Source organism: Lampris incognitus, chromosome 4, assembly GCF_029633865.1.
Source record: "Lampris incognitus isolate fLamInc1 chromosome 4, fLamInc1.hap2, whole genome shotgun sequence".
In the NCBI taxonomy this organism is placed as follows: domain Eukaryota; kingdom Metazoa; phylum Chordata; class Actinopteri; order Lampriformes; family Lampridae; genus Lampris; species Lampris incognitus.
The window spans coordinates 25234514-25259065 of NC_079214.1; the positions used below are offsets into that span (position 1 = coordinate 25234514).

Genomic DNA, 24552 nt, shown 5'->3' on the forward strand with positions numbered 1-24552 from the left:
CAGTACCAAACTTAAAACATTTTTCTGACCTAATTGTTTTCATAGCTGGTCATATGTTCTATATAAAGAAAAGAGGCTTAACATGTTGTTGTTTAAAACAACGAGTTTCTGCATTACAGAGAAGATCCAAGTTGAGTCCTAATGCAAAAACTAGTAAAGAACCACTGATCTAAATATTCCACGTAATTCCGAGTACTAAATACGCTGGAGACAATTAGATTAAGTCTCTAAACCCTAAGCACATGTTCATCTAATACCCTTTTGATTTGTCTCCATGCAAAAAGAAAGCCTAGGAGTCAGGGTAAGCATTGATAAAAAAAGGCGGGTAGATTGAGGTGATCCGCCACACCTGGACTTTACCAGTCTGGATTCCTGAACTCATTATGCATCTGATTGGATAAGCTCAGCTTCTTGTCCCTTCCTTTTAGGGAAATGCCACCATAACGAGGCTCCTGTAAACAAGTGACTAAGTATGTCTGTTGATTTTGGTATCAATTTGTTTTTCTTGAGTAAACTGATTGAATAAAGGTTAGAAAAAAGAATAATGTGTAACTAATGTCATTATTGTTCCCTTCTACAAAATGAAGAATTTCTAATAAATCAAAGAGGATTCTCACTATTCACTCAGGGCTACAGCTTGTTTGTCAATGTCGGTTTAGCGATCCAATAGTTGTGACTATAGAATTGAGGGCTGTAATGCTTCCTAAAAAAGGTACATTTATGTATATTAGAATTAGGCAAATTAAAAAAAAAGCCACAGGAGTCAAAACAATATATATTCAAAAAAATACCACTGCACAGGCAAGAAAAAAGTAAATCAGCGAGTTGTTTTACTCTCATCTGCCAACCATAAAAATTCAGCACCAAAGCATATAGACTTTCTGCTGAGCTCAATTGACTGAGAAGTTGTTGGGCTTGCAATATCGGCCTTCCTCAGAGCAGTGGAACCATTTCGTGTGCCTATCTGATTGGCAATCTCTCTTTCACAACTATGAGAGACAGACTGTTATTGAAACAACCTTATCGCGATAAAATGTAAAAGGTAGTAGAAAAAAAGAAAACAAGTGGCATCGCAAAAGAATAAAAAGTGGATGTGCTACATACTGTAGGCAATTTACTGGGGCTGCTGGGTAAAGACACTGAAAGACTGCTCTATCAAGTCAAGGTCAGTCTGAGGAGTGATCAATACTTCAATCTCAATAAAACAGCTCAATAGCAGTGGATTGATGGGAGATGAGGAAACAATGGGTGGAAAGGATGGAGATGAAAGCAGCAGCCCAAATGCCAAAGTCATAATGTTAGCGAGGCAGTAATACATCAGTCTAGCCAGAGATAAGGAAATCACTCTTCTCTGTAAAGCAGAACACAATGCATTGTACTGTACACTGATTAAGCCAAATGCTGTCATATCTTATGGTACAAAATCGATACTGTATGCGGTGGCAACCTTCAGATCAGAATAAATAAATAAAGGCCTAGGCAAAGACTGGCCTGATGGATGTCACAACAAACAGTAAGAGATTTGTTGTTGGATGAAGGACTGGGGAGAGAAGGCTGAGAACCCTAACCACACCTGTGACTCTAACCGGTGTCTTGAAAAAGACGAGCATAATGAAGACAAAAAGTCGACCATCATATTACTATCCTCATCAGTGTTACACCACAGCTCATCAAGATATTTAAAATGGCCTGTCAATAGATACGGACATGAAGTTGCTTTCTTTTCAGTGCCTCTCTTCACTGTTGTACTATGGTCTTGGTCTGTATGAAGATGTATGAAAAAGATGTATGAAAAAAAAACCCAAAACCACTTACTTGTACACTGTGCCTCCATTTCCATGTCCAAGTTGCTCTTGATAGTGGATATCCTGGGCATTGATCTAAAGAGGGACAGATAAAAACAGGTATGTAACAATAGGATACTATTGGTGAAAGCTGGAAATGCCAAATAGTGGGAAGATATTGAGTTAATGGGGGTTATTTGTAAGTATATGGGCATGCAGGTGTGTGATTGTGCGAGAGTTAGAGAAAGAAGAGAGAGAGAGAGAGAGAGAGAGAGAGAGAGAGAGAGAGAGAGAGAGAGAGAGAGAGAGAGAGAGAGAGAGAGAGAGAGAGAGAGAGAGAGAGAGAGCACTAAATGTTACTGGGGGCCATAAAAAAAGACAAGCATTCAGGTCACTCTAAGTTCAGCATTGGAGGGATAGAGAATTGGAGGGGGTGGGGGCAGTGGTGGGGGGTAGGAGAAGATCAATACAACATTTGCTGTCCAATTTATAAAAGGACATTGTGCTGGGGTGAGAGAGGAGGTGAGTGATGTAGAGTTTAATGACGATTTGTTTGCTGTCGTCATTCCATTCCACTTTGATAAAAGGTGTCAGAAGGGGGTAATATAATGTGGCCCCAGCTGACGGGGGTGTGCAGTGGTAGGGTGTTAAAATTTCCTCCTCTCACTCTTCTACAGAGTGCACCACAAACAGCTAAAAATTCCTGCATAGGTTAAGTGAATTCCTTTTAAAGGAGTGTTTAATAGCTTCATTCAAGTTGTCGGGATCTGGCTTTACATAGTCAAGCCTCAACATAATACTAAAACTATTCCATCCTTTTCAGATATTTTTTCTTTGCCCCTTGTTGACAAAATAAAAGCTGACTTTCAAAGATGGAGCTCTGCTAATGTCCGTCATAATGAAAATCAACTGTCAATAGTAAATGTTTTACACAGACTTTTAAATTTATCACAATGGCGCCTCATTAATCCCCAAACTAAAGGTGGTTTAGCGCCTCCAAATCTACTACAGTATCAATGGGCTACAAAAACATTCAAAATTGTTAACAGGCTCCAATCACCAGGGTGGTGTCAAAGTGGAGCAGCATCATGCATCTCCCCATCCCTTTTAGCTATTGTTACATTCTGACCAGGGCTTAATTTGTGCTGGACCCTGCTGGAACAGGATCCGGGACCTTCAAGATTGGGACCGGCACCTATTTGATTGGATCTAACACCTTGTTTTTCACTATCAAAATCTGTAAATAAATGTTGTGTAATATTTCATGTTATCTGTTCTGTCATTATTTTATTTCCCATTGAAGTTACTCGTAAATCGCTTGTTTGCCTATTTTGAATGCATTTTAAATCTTTAAAAAAACAAACAAACGAGAGAGGCATCAGGTCACTCAGTGACGCTGATAAAGTGTGCAAGTTTTGTGCACGTTACTTGAGCTAATGTTACTGTGATTTGAATTAGGATACCCTCAGCAACAAGCAGAAAACTAGTAAAATGACGAAAGACAATAAAATTTGTTGAATCTCTTCAAACCAGTAGGTTAGCCAGACCCTAAGCAGGCCAAAGTTGTTTTGGAGGATCAACAGGGTGGCAATATTGGCGCTGTCGATGATACTGAAACGGAGCGGAGGAAATCGATAGACACAGACAGACAGAACACATCACTTAGTTAGGTTTCTTAGCTTGCTTGCTTTTCATGGTTGTAAATAGGACTTTCGGTCCTAATTCCACCCCCCCCCCCATTGTAGCAATCCACAGACAGAAGGGAAACAACAGCGAAGTGAAGGGACAGTCAATGAGAGCGAGGGAGAAAGAGAGAGCTGCAAACCATAAACAGCTGTTTCAATGCCCCCTCCCCTGCTAATTTTGAGATATTATTGAGGATGCTGATTATGAAATGTAAATAAATAATGCTTTTTTGGGGACTTCCGGTTATGGCGAGGGACTAGGGGGTCGCACATCTCAAGCTCTGCAGCTACCGTGTAAATTAATCCTACAATACTAATCCGAATCTTGTCTAAAGTCACGCAATACGTGTATAAGAGTACCCAGAACTAAAATGTCAGGGAAAAACCCGAAAGAAAAGGCAAAGAGAGAAAAAGAGAAGGAGAAAAGGAAATCGCGACACGAGGAAGAGGCCGAGAAGGTTAGCGACGCCATGCAGGTTGAAAATATGGCTAACGAAGAAGACGACCACGAGGAAGATGACGAAATGTTAGACACAGATAAGAATAGCAACCTAGATATCATGAAAGCCATACAGTCTTTGAAAAGTGGACTTTACAAGAAAATTGATGGAGTGCAAGCGACAATTGCGGATGTAAAGAAACAAATACAGGAATGCACGGGCCGCATGGAACAGGCCGAGCAACGGATTTCTGACGTGGAGGACGACGTTAAGAAGCTAACACCCCGAGTTAGCACGCTGGAAAACACCGTCAAAAGCCTTACTGACAAAATGGAGGACTTGGAATGCAGGAGTCGGCGAAATAACGTAAGGTTGGTGGGCCTACCGGAGAAAGAAGAGGGCCAGGATGCACCTGCATTTCTGGAGAAGTGGTTGCCGGAGGCTCTGAACATGGATCCGCGGGAGGGCTTGGTGGTGGAGCGGGCTCATAGAATCGGCGTTCCGGTAGACTCTCGCACGGGTTGTCCAAGGACATTGATCATGAGGTTCCTGAACTTTAAGGACAGGGAGCGAGTACTAAAGGCAGCCAAAACCAAGGGACAGGTCCTTTACAAGAACACGCCGGTCCGTTTTCACATCGACCTCTCTGCTGGGGTGCACAAGATGCAGCGCGACTATGACCAGGTCCGGAAGAAGCTGAGAGACCAGGGGATCCACAAGGACAGAATCATCTTTCCAGCCCGGCTCCTGGTAACACACGACGAGAGACCCCACACCTTTCAAACCCCGGCAGAAGTGGAGCGGTTTATTCAATCCCTCGGATAAGGACTGATGCAGTAGGCTATTAAGCTCACTTTATTTTATTTTATTTCCATTTACACGAAAGATGTAGCTACGTGTTCGGGCTGTCGCCATTTTGTTTTTGTTTAGGCTTTATTTTTCTACCTGGACAGGACGGAGTCTGGTTTATAGCTAGACTATTCAGCTTTTGTGGAATGCACTTAACCCTGAATGAGAGACAATGTCCAAGCACCAGCCGAAATGACATGGGCACATCCAAGTAGGCCTAGACCTAAGGGACAGAGAGAGTCATCATCGGTTTATGCGCCTGTCGGAGGAAGGAAGGCCCAATGCATCGCAGACTCTTGTGACCAGGCTACAGACTTTTCCCTCTCCTCGTCTTCCAGTCTGCATGCACGGGTTCCAGGTTTGTGTATGTGCTCGGATGGTTAATTTTATATATGCCTACATGTTGTTGGCGTTGAACAGTTCATTAATGATGTTATGTGTGATTAGTATTTAGAAAAAGTAAGATAGCGAGCTAGAGCGAGAAGAAAAGAAAAGTTAGAGAAACTCGTTTTAGCGGTAGTTAAACGTGGGATGGGAGGGGATGTCCAGAGTTCCTGGACTTTAGGTTCGTATGGGGTTGAGGGTGGGTTGTTGTGGTTTCATTTTATTATTTATTCTTTCATCAGTGGGTGTGGTTTGTCAAAGTACTTCTTCACTACGGTTCCTAATATAACATAGCGGAATCAATGTCAGAGAGTTGCAAGGTAAAATTTACTTCGTGGAATTGTAGGGGTTTGATCAAACTCACAAAAGTGAAGCAGGTAATGAGCAGGATAAAATCCTTGAAATCAAAAATCGTTTTTTTACAAGAAACACACATGGTGGATGAGGACGTTCCCAAAATAGCAAGACGATGGCAGGGTCAAGTGTTGTCTGCTCCTTACACCACTCATGCTAGAGGGGTTATGATACTAATTCATAAATCGGTTCCATTACGGGTACAGCATGTAGTTAAGGACCCTGCAGGGAGGTATATTATAGTCCAGGGTAGGTTATCTGAAACCTTAACTTTGATAAATGTTTACGGCCCCAATGAAGATGACTCTAAATTCTATAATAGTCTGTTTTTGACTGCTTCAAATCATCCTGGGAAATACATAATAGCTGGCGACTTTAACTGTACGTTAGATCCTTCAAAAGACAGGTCAACTGGTTTAGATGATACCCACAGTAAGTCCAGAAAGACGATACACCATTTTATGAAGGAATTAAATTTGTTTGATGTTTGGAGGCATGGTAAACCGAACGCAGTAGAATATTCCTGCTATTCCGGTACTCATAGAACTCACTCACGCATAGACTACTTTTTGGTTTCAGCGCCACTTGTCTCCAAAATAGATGAATGTCATTATAGTAGTATAGTTCTGTCTGACCACGCTGCAGTATCCTTGACCTATGAAGATAATAACTTAGTGTGCGACCCCCCGAGATGGCGTTTTCAACCCGGGTGGCTTGCGGATCCTACACTCATAGATTTCTTAGATAAGCAGATTGACCTGTATTTTGAATGTAACAAGTCCCAGACTTCTGCTAGCACAAGGTGGGAGGCTTTCAAAGCCTTTATCAGGGGCCAAATCATTTCCTTCACTAGTTCCAAGAAAAAGGCTACACGACTTGAAATGAAGACATTAGATGAGGAAATTAAAAAACTGGAAACAGAAATATATAATAATAGAAATATACCTACAGATGTTCATACAAGACTGCTACTGCTTAGAGCACAGTACAATGAACTGGCAGCTAATAAAGCGGCTGCTGATTTAATGAGACTCAAACAGTCCTACTATGATCAGGGGGGAAAGCCCGGAAAACTTCTAGCATGGCGCATTAAACAACAACAAACAGAAAGGTCTATTAATTGTATTGAAGTCCCAAGTGGTAGAACTATAGTGGACCCGACAGAGATTAATGAAGCCTTTAGAGACTACTACAGGAAATTATACAGCTCTGAGTGCTCTCCTAATCTGGACACGCAAACACAATTCCTAGACAATCTTAATATTCCTAAAATTTCGGAAGAGGAAAGTAGAGTATTAGATCAAGATGTAACTGCATTGGAAACTGCAGAAGCAATTGGGTGTATGCAGGCTGGAAAATCAGCGGGTCCAGATGGCATCCCTATAGACATTTATAAAAAATTTCAAACCAAATTAATACCACCCCTCTTGGAGATGTTTCAGGAATCCTTTGAGAATGGTCTTCTCCCTACATCTATGAGGGGCGCCCTAATCACTTTACTCCCTAAACCGGGGAAACCAAATACAAAATGTGAAAATATGCGTCCAATTAGTCTCCTAAATTCTGATACAAAAATACTCTGTGAAATTCTTGCAAGAAGATTGGAGGATCTTCTACCTAGAGTAGTGGGAGAAGACCAGAACGGATTCATTCAAGGGAGACAGGGTTTTCATAACGTTAGATGAGTGCTCAATATTTTATACAGTCAGAGGGAGGCGCCTGACACGGCCTTACTTTCACTTGATGCAGAGAATGCCTTCGACCGTGTTGAATGGCCTTATCTGTTTGAAGTGTTAACACGATTTGGCCTTGGGGATACATTTATCAAATGGGTAAGATTGCTTTGTACAGGGCTTACTGCAGAAGTTTTGACGAATAGTAAGGTTTCTAAACCTTTTAACATTTGTAGAAGTTGCCCTCAAGGGAGCCCTTTATCGCCTTTACTTTTTATCCTAGCGATAGAACCATTTGCTATAGCGGTGAGGACACACAGCGATATTTATGGAATTCGAGAGGGACATCTGGAGCACAGGGTAGCACTCTTCGCCGATGATGTGATATTAATGCTTAAAAATCTGCATAGATCTATCCCAGCGCTCCTAAGCCTTATTGAATCATTTGGGAAAATATCTGGTTATAAAGTTAATTACTCCAAATCATCTATAATGTTACTGAATGAAACAGAGAGGAAGAATGGTCTTGTTTATGCTTCTACCTTCAACCCAACAGACACATTTACATATCTGGGAATAAAAATTGTCCCTGAGGTGAATAAGATGGCTCAGTCAAATTATGAGCCCATCCTGGACGCTAGTATTGCTTCGATAGAGCGTTGGACATCCTTACCTATTTCAATGATCGGCAGGATTAATATCCTAAAGATGAATATACTTCCCAAATTTCTTTATTTGTTCCAGAATATCCCCCTACCCCCTCCTTCATCTTTGTTCACGAAAATCAAGAAACTGTTTACCAACTTTATTTGGCAAAATAAACGTCCTAGATTACGTCTATCTTTACTTTATCTACCATATGATCGAGGAGGCCTGAAATGTCCAAATATCCAATGGTATTACTGGGCAGCACAATTAAGGTCGATTATGTTTTACTTCTCATCTGGAAGTCCCCCAGCTTGGATTGATCTGGAAGCCTGCTCTGTTAAACCAGGCTTACCATTGCACCTGTATTTGTATTCAGCAGACCGTAAATATCTGAAGAAAAATACAGACAACCCTATAATATTGAATATGACTGATGTTTGGTTCGATGCTTGTAAGTATTTGAATATAAATATGTCCCGGTCACGCTTCAGTCCTATTTGGGGTAATGCCAATTTCAAAACAGGGCAAAATGATAGGGGATTTAAATTATGGGCTGTACAGGGAGGAGGATGAAGTATTCATGTCGTTTGAGGAAATATCTACCAAGTATGACATTCCAAGGAATCATTTTTTCAAATATCTTCAGCTAAGGAGTTTTATATCATCCAATCAAAGCCATTCATTAGACATTCCTACTATTTCTATATTAGAAGTTGCGGTCACAAAACACTGTTATGATAAAGGTTTAATTTCAACTATGTATGACTTATTTGTATCTGGATCTGATGAATCATCAGAGACAAAACTGAGATTATGGGAGGGAGATATAGAGGAGAAAATATCTTTAGAAGAATGGAGTGAGGCATGTAAAGAGGCCCAGAGACAGACAGTTAGCAGCAACCTAAAGCTTCTACAGTATAAATGGCTGATGCGTACATATATAACTCCTGTTAAATTGCACAAGTTTAATGACAATATTCCTGATACCTGTATTAAGTGTAGTGAGGCAAGGGGGACGCTGTTTCACTGTATATGGGAATGTGTGGAAGTGAAAACCTTCTGGCAAGATGTTGTTGATATGATTGATCAAATTTTGTCAAAGAAATTACCATTGAGTCCAAAGCTTTTTATTCTTGGTTTATATCCTACCACCCCACATTTACATAGCAATGAGTTCAGATTTATAGATATGTGTATATTACAAGCAAAACGTGTAATTGCTCTTAATTGGAAAAGTGTTGATGGACCAAGAATTGGTATGTGGGTTAAAGAAATGGCCTCAAATGTTAACATGTTATCTCTATGCATCCCTATTTAGTTAATGGAATGGAGGACAGCTCCCCTTCTGGTCAGGTTATGCATGTGCAGGGTATTGCCCCTTCTAGGTGGGAGTCTCTTGTCATGCGCAATTGTGATGGTGCTCATGCTGAGAGCACGTTGCTGGTCGCTTGGGATCGTGAAGAAATGGAGTGAATAAAGTCGGTTTCACTGAAGATAAACGTCGTGTTTATTCAGAACAAGCTTAGTAGTCAACATTGGTAGCAGTCGATGGTTAGCAGAAAATGGCTTCTGCTAGCTACAAAGTTCCACCGAAGTTCGATGAGTCCCGACCGTACGAGAGTTGGAAAAATGAAGTTGCTGTGTGGAAGCTCGTTACTGAGCTGGATAAGAAGAAACAGGCCCTTGCTGTCGTCCTGGGGCTTGAAGGAAGGGCAAGGGATATCGCCATGGAAATACCCGCTGCAGACTTGAATACAGATGGGGGTATGGACGTTTTAATTGCAAAACTAGATGGAATGTTTCTCAAAGAAGAGAGGGACCGCGCTTACGATGCTTATTCGTATTTTGACTGTATCAAGAAGGACAGTTCTGTGTCCATGGCGGACTATGTGATTGACTTTGAGCAGCGATACAATAGAATGAAAAAGTATGATATGACTCTTCCCGATGCCGTATTGGCTTTTAAACTTTTGGATACGGCTTGTCTAGACGAGAGGAGTAGGCAAATGGCGCTGACAGCGTGTACGGATCTAACGTTTGCGGCAATGAAGTCCGCGCTCAGGAGGATTTTTGGAGGGAAAATACAAGTCGACGCGACTAATGGCATACAAGTAAAAGATGAAGTGTTCTACACAGAGCAGCGCTCGCGAGGAAGATTTAAACGAACAAGTAACGTTGTGCAGCAAGCTGGACAAGAGTCACAGACAACACAGGTTGGACAACAAAAGCCACCGTTACAAGGTACTAACCCACTGGATAGGTTCGGTAGGCGATCAAAATGTGCTGTATGTCAGAGCACGTTCCATTGGGCCAAGGACTGTCCCCACAAGAATAGCGAGCAAGTAAAGCTAACTGAAGAGCCAGCAAAAGTAGAGGACACATTGCTTACCAAAGCCTTGCTGTCTGAATCAGCATCAGAGATCTTTCTGACTGAGTCGTTAGGGACAGCTATCATTGATACTGCATGTACCCGTACAGTATGCGGAGAAAAGTGGTCGGAAAATTTTGTCGCAGACCTCAGTCAAAGCCAAGTGAACCAGATAGCGCAGAGTGAAATTCCAAGCAGCAGACCATTTCGCTTTGGAGATGGGAATATAGTACATTCCTCCAAAATACTGAAACTGCCTGCAAAAATAGGACATACAAAATGTCAAGTGGAAACTGAAGTAGTTAAAACTGATATCCCACTGCTTCTGAGTAAGACTTCACTGAAAAGGGCAGGGACCATTTTGGATATGGAGAATGATAGTGCTGTGATGTTTAATCAAAATATCCCTCTTGAATTAACCAGCTCGGGACACTATTGTATAGATATCAGAGACAAGAGCACAGAAACAAAGCCAATAGAAACTGAAGCACTGACGGCTCCAGAGAACAGCCTGAATGAAGATGAGGTCCTCACAGTCACAGAAAATATGACCGCAAATGAGAAACACAAAGTTCTTCTGAAATTGCATAAACAGTTTGGTCACGCCTCCGCCGAGAGGCTACAGCGGCTCATCCATAGCTCTGGAAATAAAGACACAGAGTGTGACACGATTTTGCAGCACATAGTACAGGACTGTGACATTTGCCAGAGATACAGCAAGACGAAGCCAAAGCCTGCTGTGGGCTTGCCTCTTGCTTCAACATTTAATGAAACGGTGGCAGTAGATTTGCATGAGTTGGAACCAGGGGTATGGTACCGCCACATCATTGATCAATTCACAAGGTTCAGCGCAGGAAGCATTGTAAAAACCAAGAAGTCCTCAGAGATCGTCAAGTCATTTCTTCATACATGGATAGGAATCCACAGCGCCCCCCAGAGGCTCTACAGCGATAACGGAGGAGAATTCAATAATGCAGAGTTCCGTGATATGGCTGAGAACTTTAACATTGAGACGAAAACAACAGCGGGATACAGTCCCTGGAGCAACGGACTACTGGAGAGGCATAATCAGACCCTCACCGACATCATTCTGAAGGTCAGGCGAGAAAGTGGCTGTGACTGGGAAACGGCCCTGGACTGCGCTCTTATGGCTAAGAACAGTATGCATAATGTGCACGGCTACAGTCCACGTCAACTTGTGTATGGTTTGAATCCTAACCTTCCTTCTGTACTGGTTGATAAACCACCCGCACTAGAGGGTACTACTATGAGTGCTAGAGTAGGAGAGCACATTTCGGCCCTACATGCTGCTAGAAAAGCATTCACTGAAGCAGAGTGCTCAGAAAGGATAAGACGAGCACTACGTAAACAGCTCAGAGCTACAGATGAAAAATATGACATGGGTGACAAAGTGTATTACAAACGAGCTGAATGTAATGAGTGGAAAGGACCAGGAATTGTTATTGGTCAGGATGGAGCTGTTGTTTTTGTAAGGCATGGTGGAATCTTAGTGCGAGTACATCACTCTAGACTTTCCAAGGTGAACACAAGGGTTAACGAAGAACAAATGGTACAAAATGAAAATGATGCTGAAACGGTAAATGATGAACAAGACACAGAAACAGGAAATGATGAACAAGGTATAAACAATGTAGCTGATGATTTAGCCAGTGAACAAAATAGAGAGAATGAGTTACCTGAAAGTAATGTTGCACAAACTGAAATGGCCCATAAGCCTAATGCACATGATAATCCTGTCCCCTCTGCAGGTATGAGTTTAAAAACAGGACAGACTGTAACATATATGAACAGAGGTGACAATACTCTACTTAGAGCAAGAGTCTTGGGGAGAGCAGGCAAAGCTACAGGGAAATATAAAACATGGTATAACATGCAACATCTAGAGAATAATGGAAGTGATGGGCAAAAGGTATCAGTTGATATCTCAGAAGTTGATAATCTTCACATAGAAACAGACAGAGAAGCTGATGTACTTATAACGAAAGACATCTCATTTGATGCAGCTAAACAGGAAGAAATAAAGAACTGGCACAATAATAATGTCTTCGAGGTAGTTAAAGATGCAGGTCAGAAATGTATCTCTACTAGATGGGTTTGTAGTCTTAAAGAAACACCTAAGGGTATTGTGCCTAAAGCACGACTGGTTGCCAGAGGTTTTGAAGAGATAAATATTCAAGAGCTACAAAAGGATTCCCCTACATGTGCTACTGATTCACTTAGACTTATGTTATCAGTGATATGTCAAAACCAGTGGGAAGTGCATTCTATGGACATCAAATCGGCATTTTTACAGGGTATGGAGCTATCCAGGGATATTTATATCCGCCCCCCTACAGAAGCAGGCTGTGAACATGTTGTATGGAAACTTAAGAAATGTGTTTATGGACTTGCAGACGCATCACTATATTGGTACAACAAAGTGAAGGAAATCATGCAGACTACTGGTGGTAGAGTGTCTCAGGTGGATCCAGCAATATTTTATTGGTTGGATGAGCAATGTAAGGTCACTGGGGTGCTTGCATGTCATGTAGATGATTTTCTCTGGGCAGGCACATCAAACTTTTCATCAAACGTAATCCCGCAACTAAAATCTGTGTTTAAGGTTGGTCGTGAGGAGCATGAAAAGTTTTCTTATGTAGGAATGGATTTTGTAACGGTAAACGGTGAGGTACAGGTACACCAACAAAGTTACATTGACAATCTGCAGCCTATACCCATTCAAGCAGGTCGGGCCACACAGAGAAGTGAGCCCCTTAATGACACTGAAAGAGAGCAGCTACGGTCAAAAATAGGACAAATCCTATGGGTTGCTAAACAAACAAGACCTGATGTTATGTTTGACTCGTGTTGTTTGGCTTCTAATATAAAAGGGGCAACAGTACAATCTATTCATGAGGCTAATAAGGTTATCCGTAAGCTTAAATCTGAAAAGGTAACACTCAGATTCCAACATCTGGGAAACACTGATGCTTTGAACTAGATAGTATTCAGTGATGCTTCGTTTGGGGAACCTCCCTGATGGAGGTACACAGGGAGGTACTTTGATAACACTTATGGGAGAAAGAGGGAAGTTTTCCCCACTCAGCTGGCACTCTAAGAAAATCAGACGTGTGGTTCGCAGTACACTCGCAGGGGAAACTCTTGCTATGTCAGATGGAGTAGACAATGCAATGTTTCTGGCCACACTATTTTCTGAACTAACTACTGGCAATGCTGAACTGAATGCTCCCTCCGTGCTCTGTGTGACTGATAACCACTCTCTGTATGATGCTCTCAAGTCTACAAAGCAAGTCACAGAGAAAAGACTTAGGCTGGAAATCAGTAGCATTAAAGAACTCATACAAAGCAAGAAGATCAAGGAGGTGCGTTGGTCAGACACGAAAACTCAACTCGCTGACTGTCTCACAAAGAAAGGAGCATCGGCTCTTGTGCTCTTAAAGGCACTCTGTGAAGGACAATGGGACCTGGGTTAAAAGGGTGTTGGATGGACAATTGATTTTGTTCTCAAATGTTTCCATGACATGTTGATTTCTCTGGAAATGCATGTTCCATAATTCACGCTGTGAATTTCATTTTTTGTTTTCTGTTTATTTCTTTAAAAAAAAGAGAATGAGATTGTTAACATGTTATCTCTATGCATCCCTATTTAGTTAATGGAATGGAGGACAGCTCCCCTTCTGGTCAGGTTATGCATGTGCAGGGTATTGCCCCTTCTAGGTGGGAGTCTCTTGTCATGCGCAGTTGTGATGGTGCTCATGCTGAGAGCACGTTGCTGGTCGCTTGGGATCGTGAAGAAATGGAGTGAATAAAGTCGGTTTCACTGAAGATAAACGTCGTGTTTATTCAGAACAAGCTTAGTAGTCAACATCAAACATGTCAATGGAAAAGATAATGTATATTGTTAGACGTAAACAAAGTGTTTTTGATAAAATCTGGGGATTGTTTCTGTACTTCCTAAGACGTAATACTAATGTTGGTAACTTGCTTAATCAAGAACAAGCTCTGGGGGAGTAGAACAACTCTGACTGTTTATATGCGTAAAAGCAACTGAAAAAAAACCACACCCTCTAATCAGTCTGTGAAAGAAATTATTGTTATTATTATTTTATTTTATTATTTTTATTAATTTAATTTTTATCTTTATTATCTTCTTTAACCCTGCTTTGAATTGTATTACTTGTTATAGGGACAGGGTTATGGGGGGGGGGGGGGGTAGGGTGAAAATGTTTGCTGCACTGAGCTATTACTTGTTTTGATGTAATTTGCAAACAAAATTCAATAAATATATTGCTTAAAAAAAAATAATGCTTTTTTGTGAGGACAGTTTTGTTTAGTTTTAACAAGCTAGCACATTATGTAAAAACATCAAAATAAAAATTCAAAATTAGATTTTCACATTAACGCTCGTGCAAATTAGCATTACAATTGGTGGTGTTTTGCCGGCAAGACTGCAAATTATATCATTTAGGTCCTTCGGCTTGCCGGGTGCATCTGGTTTAAAACCAAAATGAATGAATGATAGATTTTATTTTGAACATGTTGAAATAACAAAATAAAATATATAGGCAGGAATACAAAAACAAATGGAAATAATAGCGAACATATTTTTCAAACTCTCTGTAACAACACAAGTAATTACTAGTCCATGTTCGAAAAGGGCGTAGGATGAAGTAAAGAACTTTTCTGGTCCTACCCCTTTTTTATACATTATCAATCAAGTCAAACCAAAACAAAAACTTTCAAAACAAAACAAAAGTGGAAAAAAAGAAATGGAAAGACCAATGCATAGAAATCAAAATAAACAAAACAGTACAAGTCAAACAAGGCACCTTACACATCAAATATCATGTCATGTTATTCCAGTCCACCTCTTTGTTCATCCATCCTATATCTGTTCAACATGTTATTTTTAAAGAGTTGTTTAAACTTACTTACTGATGTACACATTGTCATTTCTTTTTTACAGTTGTTCCTTAGATTAACTCCTTCGATGGTTATACAATCAAGTTTTGCATTTGTCCTTACCAATTGTTTTTTGAATATGCATATTCCTCTGAAATCATGTTTACTTTCCCTCATTTAGAACAATTTTTGGACACTGTTTGATAACTGCTGATTTTTTACTCTGTACATGATTTGAATTGTTTTGAAGTCAACCATATCCTTAAATTTTAGTGCTTTCAGTTTGATAAAGAGTGGGTTTGTAGGCTCTCTGTAAGTGGTTTTGTTTACAATTCTCTCAATCTCTCTTTTTTGAAGGATGAAGACTGGATCTGTGTTTGTTTTGTATGTGTTCCCCCACACTTCCACACAGTACGTGATGTATGGAAGTATGAAGGAACAGAACAAAGTGTATAGTGCTGGTTGATGCAGATCTTTCCCTTTATATAATATTGCAATTTATTCTGATGTTTGATTTAATATACTTGATATGTGGCTTCCAACATAATTTATTGTCTATTATTACTCCAAGAAATTTGATTTCTGACACTTTTTCGATTTCTACATCATTTATCATGAGCTTCTCGTTTGAGTTTGTTGACCGATTCCCAGATATTATAAATTTTGTTTAGCGTTAGTTTATTTGAATCAAACCAACTATTTAGTTGATTTGTCCCCACTGCAAAGTAAGTTTGTGTCATTTGCAAATAAAATTATTTTTAAAATGATTATTAATGTACAAAATAAACAACAATGGCCCCAACACTGAGCCTTGAGGAACCACACACTTAACCTTCATTAATTGTGATTTTAAATTATTAATTTGCACATACTGGTTCCTATTATTTAGATAACTGGATAGCCAAGAAAGAGCTACTCCTCTGATTCCATATTTTTGTAGTTTTATTAATAATAAGTCATGGTCAACTGTATCAAATGCTTTTCTTTTTCTTTTTTTTTAGATCCAAGAATACTTCTACAGCATATTCTTTATTTTCTATAGCAATTGTTATCTCTTCCACAACATCAATGAGTGCAAATGATGTAGTGCTATTAGTTCTAAACCCATATACACAGTACATTGTGTTCACACAGTACATTATGTTTTGTGATAAGGTCATCCAACCTTGACTAGAATAATTCCAAATAGGGAATTTTGTATTCTTTTTCGCAACAAGCTCTTCCATGACTGCATTCGCTGATAATAGTCGGCGCGTGGGGTGGGGTTGGGGGTGTATATTGGCAATTGCCAACTGTTGGGCAGACAGTGGCCGGTAGGAAATTTTTTGACATATTGCCCAACCCTAGGCCACCCCTTGCTAATGCAACGAGGAAACAGCACGGAAAGAGTGAGCATTATCACCAAAACAAAAATCAGCTAATTTCTAAAGCAAATATGCAAATGCTCCTTCGCATCATCACACAAGCTGTGTGCGCACTTCAGTGGAATATGGTGACAATCGGCTGGAGTGCAAAACTATGCGCAAAACGCATGAGCCCCACCCCCACCCCCCACCACCACATAAACCCATCGAAAATTCATGCAAGCCTAAATATGACACCGCGCACACAACCAAGCAACCACTGGCAACAGTCACTTCAGAACCATGGACAGTGAACAGTGATGTGCATGATGACCGCTGAGTTGATAAATTTACAGATTGACCAGTAGTTCTGCATAATGACTTGTTTTCTCAAATAAACCTTAACATATGTATACAAAACAGCAGCAGCAGTCACCACAATAGAATCAATTTGCACGGCTGCCTATTAGATTTTAAATAACTTACCAAATAAAGCTCTCGTGTAGGTCTTCCTTTGCCAAATAACTCCCAACTTTTCATTAAAAGTTAATCTTGAAAATGGGGTGGATAATAAATTCGTGACGATATCCTCCTCACTAGCGGTAACGTTACTCGCAGTTTCCATCATGAACCAACAGGCTAACTAGCTAGCTAGTTTATTGGCCTTTCTTCCCGCGAGGTGGTGATTCGAGTCCCCCGCAGAGGGTGGAACTTGTCATAAAGTTAGCAATAACAAAGCCTGCCCATTTAGAGGGACGATATGATTGGTCAATTTTACCGTCATTTGAAATTACTCTCTCACTGAATTACTATTGCTCAGACCTCTGTAAAATTATAGCTTGACCACCAATCATTGAGCTGAAAACAGCATTTCTTTCCAGCAACTGTAGAGGCAGTAAAATTCTGATAAGGAGAAAAAGGGGCTTCTTTCATTTAACCCTTCACATTCCAACACAAATTGAATAGGCAGGTTTGAAGGGTTTATTTCCTCAGAAACATTTTGTTTAGATGTTGATTATTAAATTATGAATTAATAAAATATAATTAGAACTGACAAAATTTTAATAGTTCCCCTCTGCATAACCCAGTTCAAAAACATTCTATTCAATAAGCAAGTTTCCACACAGCTTGGTAAAACACTGTGGAAGACAGCTAAAATTCAGTTGAAGGTGAATAGCGTTCATATAATTTCAAAGACGTTTTTACAAACAGTCAGTCACACAGCGATATAAACCATAGATGGGCTGGTAAAATATTGAATATAAAACATGTGTTGCTAGCTTTTCGGTCTGGGAGGAGACCCTGGGACAGACCCAGGACATGTTGGTGGGAGAAGGAGAAAGTTGCTAAATAGTGGGATGTCCATGCTGTTTTGGTGGCCCTGTTGTCACCACATTCGTGACCAAGAAAACAGGTACCATTTCTACTACTTTCGGCTGCTCCCGTTAGGGGTCGCCACAGCAGATCATCCATTTCCATTTTTTCCTGTCTTCTGCATCTTCCTCTGTCACACCAGCATCTTCAACCAAGTGAAAGGAACAGCTCCTTCCTATCTCCAGGCCATGGTCAAGCCCTACACCCCCGCACGACCACTTCGCTCTGCTGCCTCGGGACGCCTGGTTGCCCCGTCGCTCAGAGGCCCCTGCTGCCGATCAACCCGGTCACAGTTCTTTTCTGTCTTGGCCCCACAGTGGTGGAATTAACTCCCCACTGATGTCAGGATAGCGGAGTCGCTGCCCATCTTTCGGCGCAGGTCGAATATACAAAGCATCTTCTGTATCTTCCTCTGTCACACCAACTACCTGCATGTCTTCCCTTGAGCTGCATTTTATGTATGAAAGGTGCTATACAAATAAAGTTTATTATTATTATTATTATTCCTTCACCACATCCATAAACCTCCTCTTTGGCCTTCCCCTTTTCCTCTTCCCTGGCAGCTCCATATTCAGCATCCTTCTCCCAATATACCCAGCATCTCTCCTCCACACATGTCCAAGCCATCTCAATCTTGCCTCTCTTGCTTTGTCTTCAAACCGTCCAACTCGAGCGGTCCCTCTAATATATATCAATTGTTCCTAATCCTGTCCTTCTTCATCACTCCCAGTGAAAATCTTAGCATCTTCAACCAAGAAAACAGGTATTGGAATAGAATAATGCATCTTTTCAAGTGATAATAAAACGAGTGTGAATTTGTAAATAATCACATTGATATTTCAAATAGGAATAGTATGTCAACCATTTGCCTGTTGAAATAGCCAAAGCTGAGACTGCCTTATGAACAAATAACAACACTTGATTTATGATTATAAGAGCACTCTGATTGTTACACTACACATAACAAAAATAGTCAATGTTAATAATCAATGTCAATCAATGTCCCTTGTCTTTGATTCTGTTTATGATATTCATGGACAGGATCTCAAGGCGCAGCAAAGGTGAGGAGTGTGTCCGTTTTGGGAACCTCAGAATTGCATCTCTGCTCTTCGCAGATTATGTGGTTTTGTTGGCTTCATCAGAACGCGACCTCCAGCGTGCACTGGGGCAGTTTGCAGCTGAGTGTGAAATGGCTGGGATGAGGTTTCAGCACTTCCAAGTCTGAGGCCATAGTTCTCTACTGGAAAATGGTGGATCGTTCCCTCTGGGTTGGGGATGAGTTGTTGCCTCAAGTGAAGGAGTTCAAGTATCTCGGGGTCTTGCTCAGGAGTGAGGGTAGGATGGAACGGGAGATTGACAGGCGGCTTGGTGCCGCATCAGCAGTAATGTGGACGTTGTACTGGACCGTTGTGGTGAAGTGGGAGCTGAGCCGGAAGGCAAAGCTCTCAATTTATCAGTCAATCTTCGTTCCAACCCCCACCTATGGACATGAGCTTTGGGTAGTGACTGAAAGGGTAAGATCACGTATACAAGCGGCTGAAATGAGTTTCCTCCATAGGGTGTCTGGGCTCAGTCTTAGAGATAGGGTGAGGAGCTCGGAGATCTGGAGGGAGTTTGGGGTAGAGCCACTGCTCCTTCGTGTCGAAAGGAGCCAGTTGAGGTGGTTTGGGCATCTGACTAGGATGCCTCCTGGGCGCGCTCCTTTGAAGGTTTTCCAGGCACGTCCAACTGGGAGAAGACCCCGGGGTAGACCCAGAACTCGCCGGAGGGACTACATGTCCAATCTGGCCTGGGAATGCCTTGGAATTCCCCAGTAGGAGCTGGAGGGCGTTGCTGGGGAGAGGGACGTCTGGAGTGCCCTAGTTAGCTTGCTGCCACCGCAACCTGACCCCGGAGAAGTGGCTGATGATGAGATGAGATGAGTGCTTCTGACAGTAAACATCCTAAACTTGCCTGCTGTCTCCTGGATGTTTATTAAGGAACCTGTTCAGCTATCTGCTAAGGTAACAATCATGTCTATGTTCTAGTAAGGGCAGAATACCAGACCACCTTCTTCCATTGCTCCATGGTCCAGTTTTGATGCTCACGTGCTCATTATAGATACTTTCGGCAGTGGACAGGGGTCAGCATGGGCATTCTAACCAATCTGCGGCTACGCAGCCCAATACATCACAAGTTGCGATGCATTGTGTGTTCTGATACCTGTCTATCATCACCAGCAGTAACATTTTCAGGAAATTGAGGTACAGTAGCTCTTCTGTGGGGTCGGACCTGATGGACTAGCCTTCACTCCCCATGCGCATCAATGAGCCTTGGGTGCCCATTACCCTGTCACCGGTTCACTGGTTGTCCTTTGGTAGGTACTGACCACCGCATACTGGGAACACCCCACAAGAACTGTCTTTTTGGAGATGCTCTGATCCAGTCATCTAGCCATCACAATTTGGCCCTTGTCAATGTTGCTCAGATGCTTATGCTTGCCCATTTTTCCTGCTGTTTACTTGCTGCCTAATATATCCCACCCCTTGACAGGTGGCATTGTACCGAGATAATCAATGTTATTCACTTACCTGTCAGTAGTTTTAATGTTTTGGCTGATCGGTGCACACTGGCCATGTCAAATCAGAAGCACATTAGCGAAATGTCTCTGTCTTCCAACTATGTCCACACTAATTTTAGCTATTTTATTAATACATTAAAAAAAAACAAAAAAAAAATCAAGCAAAGCAAATGACAGCAATGTCCCAGAATCCACGTTTTTTATTTGGCATTGTTTTATCATGACGTCTCTATGGGTTTATTTTGAAATATGTTACTCCATCAAGTAATTTAACTGATAATACTTTAAGTTTTAGCTGCCCTTCACTTGCTCCCAGTCCCTTTTGAAATGGATATTAAGTTTTTATTGTTGACTTTTAAAGGCTCTTCATGGTCTTGCCCCTAGCAAAATCACTTAGCTCTTAACCCCTTATGTACTTGGGTGTAATGTGAGATCTTCAGATTCTGTCTTGTTGGCTGTTCCAAGGTCTAGACTTAGAACAGTCTAAATTAAGTTATTAGGTTAGCTACTGCAGTAAGCGCTTTTAAACCTTTTAATAAAGCCTTTATGTACATTTTATGTACTGTTTTGATTGTTTATGGCTTTTATTTTTTATTATCTTATGTTTTTATGACTGGTGCTTATTTCACTTGATTTTTCGTTGTCATTGTTGTTACTACTATCATTGTCATAAGTGCCTTGCCCACTCAGCTCTCAGCACCTATTGAACACCTATCTATCCTGGCAGAGGGATCCGACCTCTGATGCTCCTTGTGAGGTTTCCCCCATTTTAATTCCTGTGAAGATTTTTTTCTCTTCTGACTCATGGTCTAGAAATAGAAGTTGTTGTCCATTGTCATTTACTGTATCTACTTGTTTTTCCCCGTGTTGTCCATTGTCATTTACTGTATCTACCTGTTTTTCCCTGCGTGAATGGACAGCCCTCTTAAACTGTGATTGTAATTTAGGGGTCCGTTAATAAGCTTGCTTCAAATATCCAGCAGCATGTCTGGATATCTCAGTAGGTAAAAACGCTGGCTTTCCCACTGCAGATCAGGGGTTCAAACCCAGGTTGGGACAAGTCTCCAGTAAAAGTCTGTGGCTTAGACTCCTTATGCTATACAACCTACAATTAGTTGCCTTTCAACTGAGTACTTCACGACCTGTGGCAGGTCGGTTCCTATCTCAAATTTATCAAGCACTGTTCTGCTGACGAGATTATAGCGTATACATTATTTACTACTGCAGCTGTTCTCTACTCTCACATCTTTTCTCTCTCTCTCTGAATGACGTCTTCTCCTTTCTCTTCTCCTGTGTATGTGAATGGTGTAATGTGAGTCTCCACCATGTGCACATGTAGTCTGTCCTCCTCCCAGGTCTTAATGGTGATGGTTGTCCCCATCTGGATGCTGCTTGACATTCTCCTCATCACATTCTTTATATATCTTATAATCCATATAATTTTGTTATTTTGTTTCAATCTTATATCCTTCTCTCTCTCTGATGTGTGACTAATGTCTTTTCTTGTCTCTTCTCCCGTGCATGTGAATGGACTTAAGGGTAATGACTACTTATTTTACATTTGAACAAGAAGGCAAGGTATTGACAACTGTAGGTCTACCCATCTACCTTATTGGCTGTCTATAGAGAAGTAATATAAATGATAAGTTTTGATAGAACGTAACAGGAAACAAACTTCCAAATATTGATATATATATTGGCAGGATAGTTTGGAAGTTTCCATAAGGGAATCAGTGATGCAAATATGCACATAAGTACAAAAAAAGAAAATGGGAGTGTTTCTGCTATGAGAGATGGCTGACTTAAACACACAAATTGCTCAAGGTTTAAGGATCCATGAGTAAGAGCTTAAACAACCTATGCATCCCAGTGACCAACACCACAATGCAATTCGCTCGTGAGAAAGTTTACACTGTCAATATCTACTGTTGGAAGCAGTGAAAAAAAAACCTCAAGATTAAAAGGTGGATCCTGTCAGTGGTGAGAATGTGCCTTAGTCTGGTCACTGAAAGCAAAGCGTGACAGGATGGGCAGTGACAAGACAGAAGTGCATTTCGACATAAAACATTTGTGCTCAAGGGCACCACCTCACCTGTCCATTTGTCAAGATCCTCTTCAGCTCAGCAGATGACTTCTTCAGGCTGGAGCACAAGATGACAAGACATTTGCATTGACTTACAAGGGACAAAAGCTAACATTTATCTGGCAATCTGTCTTTTCATGCACCATGCAGACCTCATCCACAGCAGTTTGCCACTCTCTGCATACCCCAGGCTTCTCACCTGTTGTTGGCCATGGTATCTGTAGCAGCATGGGCACAGTCATTGGTGGGGCTGGGCCTGGTGTTCACCTAAGATGTGTGCAAATACACACATTTATACTTCGCAGTCAAGGCCAGGGGACAGAAAGACAAACATACAGAGACAGACCTATAGCCAGGGCCTCCGTAATGAACAAGAACAGGACACAGCCTCTCAGTCCAGCCTGGAGGTTAATTGACTTTCGTGAGAGGGAACGGAGTGAGTGCAAGATGAATGAGAGAGTCGATGGAGAAGTAGAAGAGGGCAAATGCTGACAGACAGGAGAGAGGACAGGAGAGAAGAAGAGGACCAAAAATGGGGTTGAAGGAAGGTAACATGGGCTAAAGCTTGAGGGTAAGAGCGTAATATATGAAAATGGGCAAAAAGCGAGGGTAATTAAACTAAAAGTGATTTGAAAAAAAAAATCACACAAAAAGCCTCATTGGAGCATTACCTTTTATCTTTTCCAATCATTCATTTGCATATATGTCTAAGTTTGCTCTTATGTCCTCTGCACTCAACCCAGATATTGAACAAAGACATTATAAGCAGATACTAAAAATAACTTGTTTAATTGAGGTCAAAAGGCCGCTGTATTGGGTCCACTAAGGCATGGGGATCCTCTCTTTAATTAGTGCCCAAGAAGACCTCATTTAAATGGATCACAAGGCTTCCCTCAGCCAATTACTTTTATATTAAAACAGGAAAAAAGAGGGGAAAGATTAGCAAGGGGTTTTGGAAAACATCATCTTCTCAAAACAGACCTTTGACTTTAAAATGCTCGACACCACCACTCCGTGGAGGACATGTAAAATAAAAGAAATTTTAGTATTTGTGTGTACACTAATGAGCCAAAACATTATGACCACCTGCCGAATATGCTGTTGGTCCTCTGTGTGCCACCAAAACAGTGTCGACCCATTGAGGTATGGACTCTACAAGACCCCTGAAGATGTCCTGTGGTATCTGGTACCAAAACATTAGTAGCAGATCCTTGAAGTCCTGTAAGTTGCGAGGTGGCGCTGCTGTGGATCGGACTTGTCAGCCCAACACATCCCACACATGCTCAATCAGATTGGGATCTGGAGAGTTTTGAGGCCAGGGCAATGCCTTCAACTCATCAAGCTCCATCTTACAACCAGTGCAAAGCAGCGCCAAGCACAATGCAAGTGTCTTCTCTAGTTTCAGACCGACACAGTTGTCATTTACACGTCCAGCGTCCACATTGTTTAAATAGCAAATGTACTTGTGCCATCTGAGCACCCATAGGCATGTTAGTCTTAAAATGAGGTGTGGTTAGGCACATTATTGGCACATTGCTATCTTGAGGCAGCAGAAAGCGAGTGCATGATTGACCAACAAAAACCTGGTCTGAAGGCAATAGTGCAGTATTTTACTGTTATTTCAACAGCACATTCTTAAAAGAGAAATAAGTGCCTACATAGGCAGGTGCACATCACATAACATTTTTCCTACTACTTGGCAAATCCACCATTATAATAAGTCCACCAAGGTGTAAGTGCACCTGGCTTTTAAAGGAAATGGCAGATGACACTCTGATTGGTTTATTTCGTGTTATGACCAAAACACACCTATAATTGATTAAGAGTCCTAGTACAACCCCTTTGAAACATGTGCCTTACTTTGTGCTCAGATTATCCACCGTTAAACTTGCAAAAGTGGATTTGGACATGCCTTAAATGCACTTGTGCTATGCGCTTTTGACCGTGCGCTTTGATCGTCAAAATATAGCCCTTCATCGTGTTCCTCAAACCACTTCTGACCAATGTGTGCAGCATGGCAGCTGAAAGAGACCACTGCCATCAAGGAATACCATTGCCATGAAGGGGTATAACTAGTCTGCAAC

General features: G+C 41.3%; 1 protein-coding gene across 1 annotated transcript in view; it reads right to left on the bottom strand.

Annotated features, from left to right (window-relative positions):
- map2k5 (mitogen-activated protein kinase kinase 5) overlaps positions 1–24552 on the bottom strand; it is a 127586-nt gene that overhangs the window by 82463 nt on the left and 20571 nt on the right. The window contains exons 6-8 of the mRNA XM_056278631.1: positions 22668–22735; positions 22478–22526; positions 1816–1880 (exon numbers count right to left, since the gene is read on the bottom strand). Of these exons, the coding sequence (XP_056134606.1) occupies positions 1816–1880; positions 22478–22526; positions 22668–22735 (182 nt within the window). The remainder of the gene's footprint in view (positions 1–1815; positions 1881–22477; positions 22527–22667; positions 22736–24552) is intronic.